Source organism: Gopherus evgoodei, chromosome 10 (genome assembly GCF_007399415.2).
Source record: "Gopherus evgoodei ecotype Sinaloan lineage chromosome 10, rGopEvg1_v1.p, whole genome shotgun sequence".
Taxonomy (NCBI): domain Eukaryota; kingdom Metazoa; phylum Chordata; order Testudines; family Testudinidae; genus Gopherus; species Gopherus evgoodei.
Genome location: NC_044331.1, coordinates 8465735 through 8479443, shown reverse-complemented (window position 1 = coordinate 8479443; position 13709 = coordinate 8465735). Strand labels below are relative to the sequence as shown.

At 42.6% G+C, this 13709-nt stretch overlaps 1 protein-coding gene across 8 annotated transcripts in view; it reads left to right on the top strand.

Annotated features, from left to right (window-relative positions):
• ASB7 (ankyrin repeat and SOCS box containing 7) overlaps nt 1-13709 on the top strand; it is a 45716-nt gene that overhangs the window by 8433 nt on the left and 23574 nt on the right. For 7 of the 8 annotated variants that reach the window (XR_004002376.1, XR_004002377.1, XM_030578157.1 and 4 more), the window contains 2 exons: nt 3067-3170; nt 6769-7029. Coding sequence is in view for 6 of the 8 variants with exons in the window: in XM_030578157.1 (XP_030434017.1) it covers nt 6819-7029 (211 nt within the window). In the remaining 2 variants the exon portion in view is untranslated. The remainder of the gene's footprint in view (nt 1-3066; nt 3171-6768; nt 7030-13709) is intronic. The other variant, XM_030578158.1, reaches the window with a different exon arrangement.

Sequence of the window (13709 nt, the reverse complement as noted above, 5' to 3'; positions counted from 1 at the left end):
TTCGCGGCTCCGGTGGAGCTGCCGCAATCGTGCCTGCAGGAGGTCCACTGGAGCCCCCCGAGGAGCCGACCATTGGCAGGCACGACTGCGGTAGCTCTACCGGAGCCGCGGACCAACGGACCCTCCGCAGGCAGCACCGGAGGTGCCTTTCTCCCCCTCCGGAAAAATGCCGCCCACCAATTATTCTGGCGCCCTAGGCGATTGCCTAGGCTGCCTAAATGGTAGTGCCGACCCTGCCCGCAGCCCTCATTGGCCTGAAGCGGTGAACCTGTGGATGCAGCAGGTAAACAAACTGGCCCGGCCCGCCAGGGTGCTTACCTGGGCGGGCCATGTGCCAAAGCTTGCCAATCCCTGGTTTAGACATAGCTTGGATATGAGGACCTGGAGAGAGGCCAGAATTGAAAATGACTCCCAGGTTTTGGGCCTGAGTGATAGGCAGGATGTTGGTGTTGTCTGCAGTGACTGAGAAAGAAAGGTAATGGGGAAGACTTTGAGGGAAAAATTACGAGTTCTATTTTAGTTATGTTGAGCTTGTGCTGACAGCTAGATATTGACAAGAGGTGTTAGAGAGACAGGCTGAGATTTTAGTTCGGACTGAAAGACAGGTTTGGAGTAGAAGTGGTGGTTGAATTCATGTTTTTTGGATGAGGTTAACCTGAGAGAAGGTTTAGAGGGAGAAGAGAAGGGAACCAGGGAGCCCAGTGGGGCTGTCACAGAAATGAGGGATGAGGAGGATCCCTTGAAGGACATGCTGAAGAAGAGATTAAAAAGCTAAGAGGCGAACCAGGACTTGGCAGACTCACAGAAGCCAAGGAATGATGAAATTTCAAGAGGAGGAGCATGGTCAGTGGTGTCAGAGGTGGCTGACTGGATCAAGAGGATCAGACTTTGCTGAGAGTGGTTTCAGTGGAGTGCAAGAGGCAGACATTGAATTGGAGGGTGTCTGGGATGGAACTGGAGGAGAGGAACGTCAAACAGTGATTTGTGGACACAGTGTTCAATGAGCGTAGATGAAAGGGAGATGGGGCAGTAGTTGGAGAGGCAAGTGAGGTCAACGGTGGAGGTTTTTTGAGATGGGGGTGGGAAACCAAAGCATGCTTGTATTGTGAAGGGAAAAAGCCAAAGAAGAATGAGAGGTTAGAAAAGAGTAAGCGAGGGAATGAGAGTGGGCACAAGGGAGTTCAGAAGATGGGATGTGGTCATTGGAGCAAGTGGAGGAGTTAGAGGAAGAGAGCAGATAACAAACCTTTTGCATGTGTGACAGGGAAGAAAGAGGAGAGAGTTGTAAAAGGGAAGGCAGGATGAGCAGATGGGAAGTCTCATATTTTGTCAACATTCTCTTGGAAGAAATTTTCAAGAGAGAAGTGGAGGCAGGAGGAGGGAAGGTTTTGAGTGAGGAAAAGGTGGCTATTATTGTGGGCATGGGATTCACTGAGTTGGAGAAGTACAGTTGTTCAGCTAGGAAGATCGCAGAACTGAAAGAAAAGAAAATGAATTTTTAGTGGAATTTGTAGCCTTGTCACAGAATTTTCATCAGAGATGCTCCACAGTAGGAGAGCAGTAGAAAAGAAGGTGGATGGTGGGGATGAGCCAGAGCTGGGGGTTGGCAGGGTGGACCTTGCTATGGAAAAAAGAGAAAAACGAGTCAAGGGTTGTGAATGAAGTATAGAGAGAATTGACAACCATATCAATGGAAAGAAGAAAGCAGAGTGCTGAGAGAAGATGAAATATCATCAGTGCCTATAGACTGAAAGTCTCAGAAAGGCAGATTGACAGGATATTGTGGGGGAGGAGCTGATGGTCAGAGTGGGGAGAACTCAGCAATAGAGAAATCAGGGAGAGAGCAGTTCTTAATGATGTCCAAGCCAAGTGAATTGCCGTTTTAGTGAGTATATTGACCCTGTAACACTTTCAGAAGTTGAGTTTGGGGTTTGTTTAATAAAAATATCCCCAAAGTACGTTCAGGGAAGTTTGAAGAGGCAAAGTCTTGGTTTAGTTCAGGGGTCAGCAATCTTTCAGAAGTGCTGTGCTGAGTCTTCATTTATTCACTCTAATTTAAGTTTTTGCGTGCCAGTAATACATTTTAACGTTTTTAGGAGGTCTCTTTCTATAAGTCTGTAATATATAACTAAACTATTGTTGTATGTAAAGTAAATAAGGTTTTTTAAATGGTTAAGAAGCTTCATTTAAAATTAAATTAAAATACAGTGCCCCCCAGACCGGTGGCCAAGACCCGGGCAGTGTGAGTGCCACAGAAAATCAGCTTGCGTGCCGGCTTCGGCACGTGTGCCATAGGTTGCCTACCCCTGGTTTAGTTATATGATTCCAGGGATTTAGGTGTTGCAGAGGTTCCAGTCAGACAAAGCATTGATATTGCGCTTACGTGCTGAACCATATTAAATAATAGGCCCATGAGGCTGTGGTCTAGGAAAGAATGAATCTTGGGAGGGGAAATGGGAAAGAAGATGCAGATACTGCATCTAAAAAGAATGGTTTATCCCTTAAGTCCGAACATGTAAAAACTAATTTGGCAGTGGGTAACAATGGTAGCTAGGAGGGAGGGGCTAAACTTGTCCTCCAGTTGTTTTCAGACTCTACATCCTGTTTGGGTGGGTGCATGGAGCTGTGGCAGTAAAGCCTTCTTTAGCCCTTAGCTCATATTCCACAGCTGGGGGTGAGGAGGATTTCTTCTTCCCCTGTTGAATCCCCAGGAGAGAATTCAACTTAGTTTTTCACTGTTCAGTTTACTGGGGGAAAGAGAGAAACTTCTACCTACACTCATACTTTTAAAAAAAAAAAATTATTTTCTTCCCCTTCACCAGGACAAAAATACCCTGGAAGACCGACTGATGGTGAATCAAAGTGAACTCCAGTCTGGGCAACCAACAGACTATATGTCATAACAGATAGACATCTTATGAGAACTGACCTGACACTTGGTACCTCTTTTAGCACAACAGCATTACGATGACATGAGGTTACAAATCAGGTGCAATGTAAAAGCAGACAGACCCTTTCTGTTTAATCTACTTTTGTATCTAACAAGAATATATTATTCTTTTGAAGGGGTAGCAGCTTGTTTGAAATGTTATATGGGCACACAAGATTATGTATAACGAGGAACATGAAGAGTAGAACACACATCAAAAACAGCGACAGCTTCCTGTAAGGTAATATTTCAGGAATGGATTGAATTCATCCATGCTGTAGTTGCAAATCAATTAATTTGTTTTGCCATCTGTTTGCATGATGCTGTACAAATCATGGCAAGTGGGAATTTCCAGGTACATCTTACGTCCCTTTCTTGCCGCTTTTACTTGCGTGAAGAAAGCCAATTTGTGGTAATCCACCCACATACAATTCTGTTATTAGAGAGATTAACTATAGTTGCAAATATTAAATATTAAATGCCAAATGGCTCAAGGCTTCCATTAGCCCTCTCTCCCACTCCAAAGTCTGATACCCTAAGCAAGGATTTTGAAAGAACGTTTGAAGTTAAAATGAAAGTCGTTTCCAAATTGGTGTGTTTACAGCTGTCCTGAAATCTCAGAATGTTTATTACTCTAACATGGCATAATCTGAGTTTCAGTACTAGTTCAGGGGGTGAAATTTAAGTGTAAAGGCTCTACAAGTGGTAAAAGAAGCTGTCAATGATTTAATTTGTCTTTCTATGCTACATGTGTTTGGTCTAGCTAAACTGAATAATACCCACTGGCTGCAAGCAGTGTGTGGGGCCAGTGCCAGCTCTTTATAACACTGCATTACAAATATTCCCACCAGCTGAGACTCCAGCAGCGTGATAAGGATCTCTACTTCTTATCCAGCTGCCTTAAAAGATATTTGGAAACTTAGTGCTGATTCCTTAAAGAGAGGTTCCCATTTCTTTCCTCTCCTCTCCCAAAGTACCTGTCTCTGTGGTGTTTGAGTGACTAGCATGGTACTCATCTACCTTGGGATAATGTGACCTAAAAGTGCTGCTCCTCTGCAAAGAGATACTGTAGAAATGGTGATGGTGATTTCCATAACATACATCCTCATTTTGAGTAACAAGTTTTAATAACTTCCAGTTTTGCAAATTCAAACTCGGATCAGAGCACCAACCTGCATGTATTTCCCCCCCCCCCAGCTCATGTGTATCACCACTCAAGGTTTTTCTAGTCAGTGTCTACCCTCAGTTATGCTAGTGGCCCCCAGTGTCTTCAGTAGACTTGCACAAATGTACTGAAGGGAAGAATTTAGCCCTGCAGTTCAATCTTCATTAACACTACTGTTGATATGTGATCCAGGGCAGAATCCAACTCTCTCTCTGGGAGGTGACTTGGCTCTGAAGTGCTAAGTGGAGTTTAAAAAAATAAAAGGGAAAAAAATGGCTTGGAACCTGATCCAAAGCCCAATGGAAAGACTTCCATTGACTTCAGTGGACTTTGGATAAGGCCCTTTGTCACCAGATTAAGCAGATTTGATTCTGAATACGTGCCAGGAACAGAGTGAGCAGGTGGTGTTTTTTCATAACCACTCTCCTTACCGTAAGCACAGACAATATAGTACGTACTACTAAACACCTGCCTTTTTAAAGTAGGGGAGTTAAGACAGAAAAAAGGAAGAACTGGAAGAAGGAAATAATAAAGTAATCATGGTAGAACAGAGGATGGGAAACATGGCAGAGACAGTACAGGGATGTGAGGGGAAAGACTGTCAAACCTAATAGCCCCAAATCCCAGCATTCTTTGATCCAAAACTTCCTTTCATGTGCTCTTGCCCCACTTCCCAACTGTATTCTCATCCTGCTCCTTCTCCAGAAAAAAAACTTTTAAAAATTCTCAACTGCATTCTATTCCCGTTCCATCATTTACCCTGATAATTTATTCCATGGGTCAGTTACTTTATGCTTGAAATCCTACTGTTTTAAGAAATTGGGAATTAATTTGTAGCTTTTAACTCTTCACCATAGTGAGCTTATGTTATTAATGCCCTTTATTTAAAACATCTGTTACTCTATGTTCAGCACATTAAAGGAAACTAGCGGTAAGCAGTACTTAAATACGTGAGCTCTGGTATCCTTTTTAGTGACCAGTATTATCCCAGGGGAGCATTTTCAAATGGGAGGGAAATATCCAATATGTTCCCTCTTTAAAAACACTTGAAAATTCTTATATATTGTTAAATAATGCCGCAGTAGAAGAAATCATAAGCATACTCAGAAACTAGCTTCCCTCAAACAGCTTTTGTGTGAACTTTTTAGTTAATCATATGCCTATCAAAATAGGAACATACCTCTTACTTCTAAATCCCATCTGTATCTAGGCAGCTACTTGTAACTTCTGAGTACATCTCATATACTCTTTCTTTTCACATTCTTTGCCACAGATAGTTCTGTAGGCAGCATGCAAATTAGCAATAACTTCTTATAACGGACAGAACCTTACTGAGAAAAGACTAGATATCAAGGCCCTTATACAGAAAGTATGGCAATGTTTGACCTTCTCACTTTTCACTCAACTGTATTTATATCTGGAATACAGAAAATGGGTGGCCAATGAGAGTACAGGAAACTCATTGAGCGAATTATCTCTTGAGTGACCTGTAAGCATCTTTAAGCCCTTTATTGGAGTTTTAATAGTTTATTTCAATGGATATACTAACAGTAGTTCTGTGTTCATGATCTTTCAGAATCTTTTCTTCATATCGAACCCTCACAATAGGAAGGTTCTTTACAGATTTTAGTTAATAATAAGGATTTCACAATTTAAAATCAAAACAGATTCCTGGACCTAATCAGGAATTAATGTAATGCTTACATATACTGTTTTTAAGTACTGCACAGTCATCCTAACATTCCTGTTAGGTAGGTCACATGAGAAGATAAAATAAATCAAATTGTGTTCATTTATGTAAACGTGTAGGTCTTGTAGGTAACACGCACATCTCTAAGTGGGGGGAAAAAAGCAAAAAGACCTAGAAGATTATCTTGTCTGTTTCTCTGCCAGTGCCATAAAGTACTTAATATGTTCTAGTACTTTAGGCAATGTTTCCCAAACTTGGGATGCCGCTTTTGTAGGGAAAGCCCCTAGTGGCCCAGGCTGGTTTGTTTACCTGCTACGTTCACAGGTCCGGCCGATCACATCTCCCACTGGCCGCAGTTCACTGCTCCAGGCAAATGGGAGCTGCTGGAAATGGCATGGGCCGAGGGACATACTGGCCGCCGCTTCCAGCAGTTCCCATTGGCCTGGAGCAGTAGACCACAGACAGTGGGAGTCGCGATTGGCCGGACCTGCGGACATGGCAGGTAAACAAACTGGCTCGGCCCGCTAGGGGCTTTTCCAAACTTGGGATGCCACTTGTGTAGGGAAACACTGACTTTACGTATAATTGGCATGGTATCTCCAGGATTGCAGGCATTGACCATCGTGTGAAGTTTAGTCATTGAGAGAGGTTTTTTTTTAAACCTCACTTACTGTTGATTATTCACTCTTATACACTGCCATTGCAGTAAAAAGAACTTTGTACAATGTTAAAGGCATCCCAAAATATATAAGTGTCCCTTTCTGTTGGGATGAAAAAATTAGAAACCCTACAACTATCTCTCTTCCCTAGCCTTTGTGTCTTACTGTCTTTGATCCTGTGATTATAATGGTCTTAGTTTGAGTGTGTACTGTAAGAATTGTTGCATGGTGTCATTTTTAACAAGTGTTCTTGACATTTTTTTTTAAGGCATCTTCTCTTTTTCAATCCCTGTTCTAATTTATGTATGCTCTATGTTGATTAAAGGTGAATAGTGTGACTGCATGACACTTTTGTAAGACGCAGAATCTGCTAGGATGTTACACCATCACTGTCGGAGGAACCCTGAACTACAGGAAGAGTTGCAGATTCAGGCTGCAGTAGCTGCTGGGGATGTTCACACTGTGCGCAAGATGTTGGAACAGGGCTATTCTCCAAATGGTCGAGATGCCAATGGCTGGACCTTGCTTCATTTCTCTGCAGCAAGAGGGAAAGAGAGATGTGTTCGTGTGTTTCTTGAACACGGAGGTGAGTTGCACAGAAATAAAAAGGTCTTGGGTTCCATTCAAAAGTCTTCCATTTCCAGATTGGTAGCAGATTATTTCTGAAGTAACTTTCTCATTTGCCTCATTTGTTTCTTGGGAGTGGTGCTTTGTTTCTGTCTCCACTCTACTTGATTTGGATGTTGGCTCCATGAATGAGCTGGCAAACTGTCTTGCCTTTTATCTCTGTTCCCTAGTTCTCAAAATTGCCAGGGAGCAATTATCAAAATGAATGAGCAGTTATAAAAGTAGGTGAGTAGGAAAGAGCTAGATAGCAAGTAAGAGAGAATTTACGGCATGTTTTGTAGGCCTTGTCTGCACTACAAGGGAGATGTGCTCTTAATTTGAGTTACCAAACTGTAGATAAAATCCTAGTAAGTGCTGAACACAAGGCAGTTTGTAATTCTAACTTGAGCCAGGTCATGTTAAAGACTAGGCTTCCCCATAGACTTTAACTTGATCTAATAACTCATATGAAAATTATAAACTGCCTTGTCTTCGCTGGGATTTTACCTCAGATTAGCTAATTTGAGTTACGCATGCTCTGTTTTTCAGAGTGAAGACAAGGCCATATTTGTAACTATCTCTTTGAAAGGGTAAAATATCAAAGACAAGCAATTGGTTAGTATAGTACCGTATATACTCGTTCATAAGCTGAATTTTTTTAGTAAAAAAGGGAAGCACCAGAGAAGGGGGTCGGTTTATGAACAGGTATAGAGAGGGAGAGTTGGGACACAGCCCCTCCCCCCAACAGAGGGAGCAAGAAGAGGCAGCAGAGCCAGAAGGGAAGAGACGGGGTCAGAGTCTCTCCACTTCTGGTCACACTGCTCTCCCCACGGCCTCCGAAACAGCTGTAGCTCCGGGGCTGGCGGGCTGCAGCTGCACCGCCCGGCCTGGCCTGCCAGAGCAGGCTGCGGCCGCGCCACACCGCCCGGCCCGGCTCACTGGAGCAGGCTGCGGCCAGGTCAGAGACATCCTTCCCTGGCCCTCCCCAGATAAGGTGGGAAGGGATGGGATGGGGAGAGTGTAGGGCTAGGGGTAGGGTAATGTGGGGGGTGGTCACGGGTTACTCTCCTGACTCCCAGCTTCTCCCCCCGGCCCTAAAAAAAAAAATCCCCACCAGTTGCTGCCTGGCCTGTCAGGGTAAGCAGCTGGCGCTCTAGGACACTTTGTTTACTTGGGTTTACTTCCATGCCTGCGGACTCAAGGTAAATAAACCAAATGAACCAATAAACCCAAGAGCCAAAGTTTGCTGACCCCTGAATTATAGGGTCGTCTTATGAACAGTTATAAAAATTTTCCATTTTTACTTATCCATCTTGGGGGAATCAGCTTATCAATGAACCGGCTTATGATTGAGTATGTACGGTACAAGAGAGAATCAGTTGAAGTAAAGTTTAAGGTAAATATCACTCCTAATGACTTTTGTCAAAACATGGAAGCCTTTTAAGGAAGCACTTTTTTTCTGAGTCACTTAAAGGTAGTTGAGGCAAAGCACATCACTAATAATAGAGCAAATGTACATAGTACTTAGGACTGAAAGCACTCCTTACTTTTAGTTTTTTACCAGAACTCCTAGACTTTAGAGGTCAGTGGATTGAATTTGTCCTTGCACTGGACAATGTACAGAGTGGGAGAGATGGATGTGCCACATCCCCAGTCAGAGCGCTGCCCCATTAAACTTTCTCTGGCAGAGAGAGGCTAGATGGAACTCCTGAACTCCCTAACACTGTTCATAAATCAGATCAATGGTTTGCTAAATTTTTACTATCTTCTCATCCCATAGAAACTCACCTGAACCATCTGACTGATTAATAAAAACTACTCACATGAGTAACAATGGATGAGATCAGGCCCTTAGTTTGTGTTACATTGTTTCTCTCTCTCTCTCTCTCTCTCTCTCTCACACACACACACACACACACACACACACACACACACACACACACACACACACACACACACACACACACACACACTCCATTTAAAAGAATGTTATTTAGGCTACAAAGTAAAGCAAATTTAAAATTAGAAAATGCCACACTTAGGAGTCAGAATTTTAGTTGCACGGGCAACCCTCAATCTGGCATTTCCCAGTCTTCAAGTGGTTGATTTGAGATATAAAAATCTTTGCAATCTTATAAATTTGACTTTCTTTCCAGATTTACAATCTCTGTAAACTTGTCTTTTCATTTTCAGTACATCCTCTTATAACCATTTTCCTATAAATGCTGCTAACTGGCTGCTATTTTCCCCTTTCTATTTATTGCTTTTAATAAATCTATTGCCAGGTGAGAATTATCTGTAATGAAATAGCCTAGTGCTGGCAGCAGTGTAGAATGCAGTCAGAGGAATTGGAAAGTTGAGTAACTAGGCACCTGAAGCAGAAGAGACTCTAACAGTGTGGAAGTTCTTCATCTAGAAGTAGATTGTCTATTGTATCAGCTAGTAAGCCAGCCAGCTCATCAATGTCTTAGTTGTGTATAGAGTTTATAAAGTAAATTGTATGTTAGTGTTTTCCTTTATTCATGCCAGTCCTTTGGCCCAGACACAAGGATGTAACCAGCAGAAGGAACAGCCAAATGCAAAGAGAATATACCAGAGTTACAAGGTATTTCTTAGCAATTTGATGGCATGGTAGAGCAGTGGAGAGACTGAGTTTGCACGGAGGATGGAGAAAGCATAGCTCAGAGACAGTTTGGATTCCTCGGAGTTGTGGGTCTTCCAACAGCTTTTTCAGTATAATGAAAACATGATGACAAACAGAATCTGCAAGAGCAGTCCAAGCAGCAAGGAGCAATGGTCCCACTGGAGCAGCACAGGAAAGAGAGAGGAGCAGAATGGTTCACAGAGTCATCGAAAATTAGAGAAGTCATTTGATCCATCCTCTTAGCCAGTGCAAAATTTTTCCCTCTGGTATATTTGTGCTTTCCAAATTTCATGCTAAGCCATCTTGTGTGTGCAGTAAATTAAGGGAAGAATTATGCTGTGCTAATGCACAGCCCTCTGAATCATAGCCAGCTAGGATCTTTAGGGTGCACAGCAGTTATCTCTCTTAAGCATTTTATATTCCAGTAATATACTAGGCAAGTAAGGACATTGTTTGGTTATGTGTACCAAAGTAATAGTGATAAGACTCATTGAAACCAAAAGGAATTTGTTAAGAAACTGCTGAAAATCCAGAGTAGCAAGTGACCTAAAGGAGTTTCTAGTCTATGAAAATTTGACTTTCACAATATCTAAATCTAGTAAGACCTTTCAGAATCTAGGAGAAACTAAAAGGTGTGAAATACTGTTCACCTAGACTGATGTACCTTTGTGGATGAAGATTAGTGAATTTCTTGAAGCTTCTTTGTGCCTGTACTGCCTTAGGAAATCCTATGCAGGCAGACTGTGGTGAGTATTTCTGACTCTTGTGACTAGGGGTAAGTCTCTGGAAGGAAGCAAGCAAGCCTGGAATAACAGGAGTACACATAAGCTACCTGTCGACGTAGCAACCGCTTCTTGTGCAGGTGGAATAGCTATGCCAGCCAGAGAAGCTTTTCTGTCGGCATAGTAGCATTTTCACTGAAGTGCTACAGCGACGTAGCACCACTGCAGCATTTTAAGTGTAGACCTGCTCTTAGTAACAGTCCTGTGACTTTTTGGTGCGGGAACGGAGGGGAAAGAGGAAACGCATTACAAGGAGTCTTCAAACAGATTTTTCCAGATTTATGACCAGTTGCCTTACAGCAAAGCTAGCCCTCCCGAGTTGGACAGTTACTTAAGAGAACAGTGCAAAGAGAGAAACCTAGAATGAACAGAGTTATACATTTGACTTCAATTTCACAATGCTAATTTTATTGTGGGATGGTAGGAATGGAAAAAACCTTAGTGAGCGCTTTTGATCCTCCCAATGTGCAGCTCATACTAGTTTGTCCACAAGATGGCAGCAAAGCACTTTCTTAACAATAATGGGCAGTCTTTTCAGTTTTGTTTTTTAAAATGATCTAACTACTTAATTGAGTAGAAAATTGGTACCAGTGGTCCAGTAAAAACCCATAATCTTAACGGGAATTAAAATATCATTACCATATGGTGCTGTCCATCATATTGGCGTTCATAAAGCTTAACAGTCATGTGACTTGTTTACACTATTGATTGGATTGCTTCACTTTTTCTAGTGATATCTCACATAGTTTGCTATTTCTTGGTTGGCCTTTATGTAATTAGGAGTAATTTAAGTGGATTGGAGGTAGAGGGGGAAGAAACACTTACAAAAGGGTGGCCTTGTTTGAGAGCCAGTGGTGTTAATTCAAAAACACTGCTAGTGCTAATCTAGGTGAGTCTAGAAACAAAGATAGCATAGACTTATTACATTACTGTAACAGGTACACCATAACTTGTTGGGTTTTTAAGCAGGTGGCTTGATGGATAGAATAGTTCAAACACAATGGAGTGGGAGTGATTTGAGAGAGGATCTAGAACAGTGGTTCTCAAACTAGGGCCGTCGCTTGTTCAGGAAAAGCCCCTGGCAGGCCGGGCTGGTTTGTTTACTGCTGCATCCGCAGGTTCGGCTGGTCGCGGCTCCCGCGGTTCACTGCTCCAGGCCAATGGGGGCTGCGGAAGGTGGCAGCCAGCACATCCCTCGGCCTGCGTTGCTTCCCGCAGCCCCCATTGGCCTGGAGCGGTGAACCGTGGCCAGTGGGAGCCACTATTGGCTCAACCTGCGGACGCAGCAGGTAAACAAGGCCACCCTTTTGTAAGTGTTTCTTCCCTCTCTTCCTCCAATCTAATTAAATTACTTCCTTGAACAAGCGGTGGGCCGGCTTTGAGAACCACTGATCTAGAATATTGGCTGAGCAGTCTGGAGCTAGGAAGTCTAGGAGCAGTTGATCCAGGGAAGAATATTTTTTCAGCTCATGATTGATATTTTTAGTATCTTTGTTTTTTTGACACTACAGTGGTGTGGACTCTCTTGTAGAGCAGGTTGGGAAAGGTACCAGTTGCTTCCTGCCAAAACAGGACTGCTCCCTGCAGTTATCTTTGAGCAGTTTCATTTTTAAACTTCTCAAGCACTCAGGCTTCTGTTGCTTCTGTTGAGAGACTATTCCACTGTCTAATACAGCTCACTGTAAGGAATTTTGTCCTGATACATAATCTAAACTTATCCTTAATTTCATCTCATTATGTCAAGTTACCCCCTTTACTTACCTCAGGCAATAATACTTCCCATTCCTTAATGCCCTTTGTGGATTGTTCCCCGCACTGCTCTGTTTTCAATTGTTTAGCCATGCTTTGCTTATTTGGCTCTCTTAATCTTTCCTGGTTTTATATTTTTTTTTTAAAAAAACTTCTCAAGCTCCTTCATCACTCTTGTTGCTCTCCTCTGAATTCTGTCTTAATTATCAATATTTCTGGTGAGGTGATGTCCATAACTGATTCCAAGTGTGGGCACTTGAGACCCATATAAAGCAGAACTTTTTCTTCTCCATTCTCTGACTGGATTCCTCTGTATATTTAATTCAGCGTTACATTGACCTAACTTGCTGCCATATCATATTGCAAACTCCAGTTGTACCTTCACAGTAGGTTGGAATTTGAGACTGGGCTTGTTATCGTACTCCCCATGCTGCAAAGGATGAGGAACACACAGTTGCCCGTGGGGGGGGGGGGGGGTAAGGGATGGGGGAACCAGTGTGTTTATCCCGAGCAACACATACAACACCCAATATTGGAAGAGGTGTTGACAGCCTCCAGAGGGAGCTGTGTTCTGTCCTTTGACCTTCTGGAAGAAAGGTCACTCCATCATACCCTCGTCTGCACCCCTTCTTCTTCAAACACTGTAGGGATGGGAAAAATGCAATGAGTGAAGTGTCAGAATTGAGCAATGTGGCTGTCAGGATTTTGCACAGTAATGCATAATGTGATAGTGTCAAATGAAGTCTAGTCTTCCCTATGGACAGCACCTCTCTTTACAAACCAGGAGACTTGGGTTAGGAAATGGACTCCGGTTTCCAAGCTGTAGACTGGTAGAAGTTGAGCACATTACGAAATGATGCACATAGGTGAAGACGGAGGGAGATTACTCTTTGCCTGCCTTGCCAGCTGGGTAAGAATAGTAGTGGGACAAGCTCCATAGTCCGGTTAGCTGGCTAAAAGTAAGATGTTAAGTGCATGTGAGGAAAGACTTGTGAAAAATCATTTGGGGTGCAAAGGATGTGTCTCTGTGTCCAGGAGTGAGGAGTGGAATTAGGTAACTTGGTCTGGTTGATTTTTTTTCTCTCTCTCTCTTTTTTATTTTTATAATATATGAGAGCACACGCAGCTATCTGAATTTCTGTGCTGTTGGTGGTCGTGCGGTTGGGGAGACGGGACTGTCCAGTCACTTGCAAATTTAGCACTGCCATATCTCCTGATTTTTTTTTTCCTCCCCATAAGGGGATGCTTACATTCTTGTAAAATCTTAAATTTTTGTAAAACTATAAATTCAGAACAGGCTTCTCATCTTATAAAAACAGACTTTTATCAAGATGATCTGAAATAACATATATCTTACATGCTTTGGAAATCCTACAGACCGCAGAGAAACTTTTTACCTAATACAGTATTACACCCTAAAAACAACACCATCTTGCCAAACCACAAAACATCTGTAATTTGGGACAGCAGATGTTGCTACACATG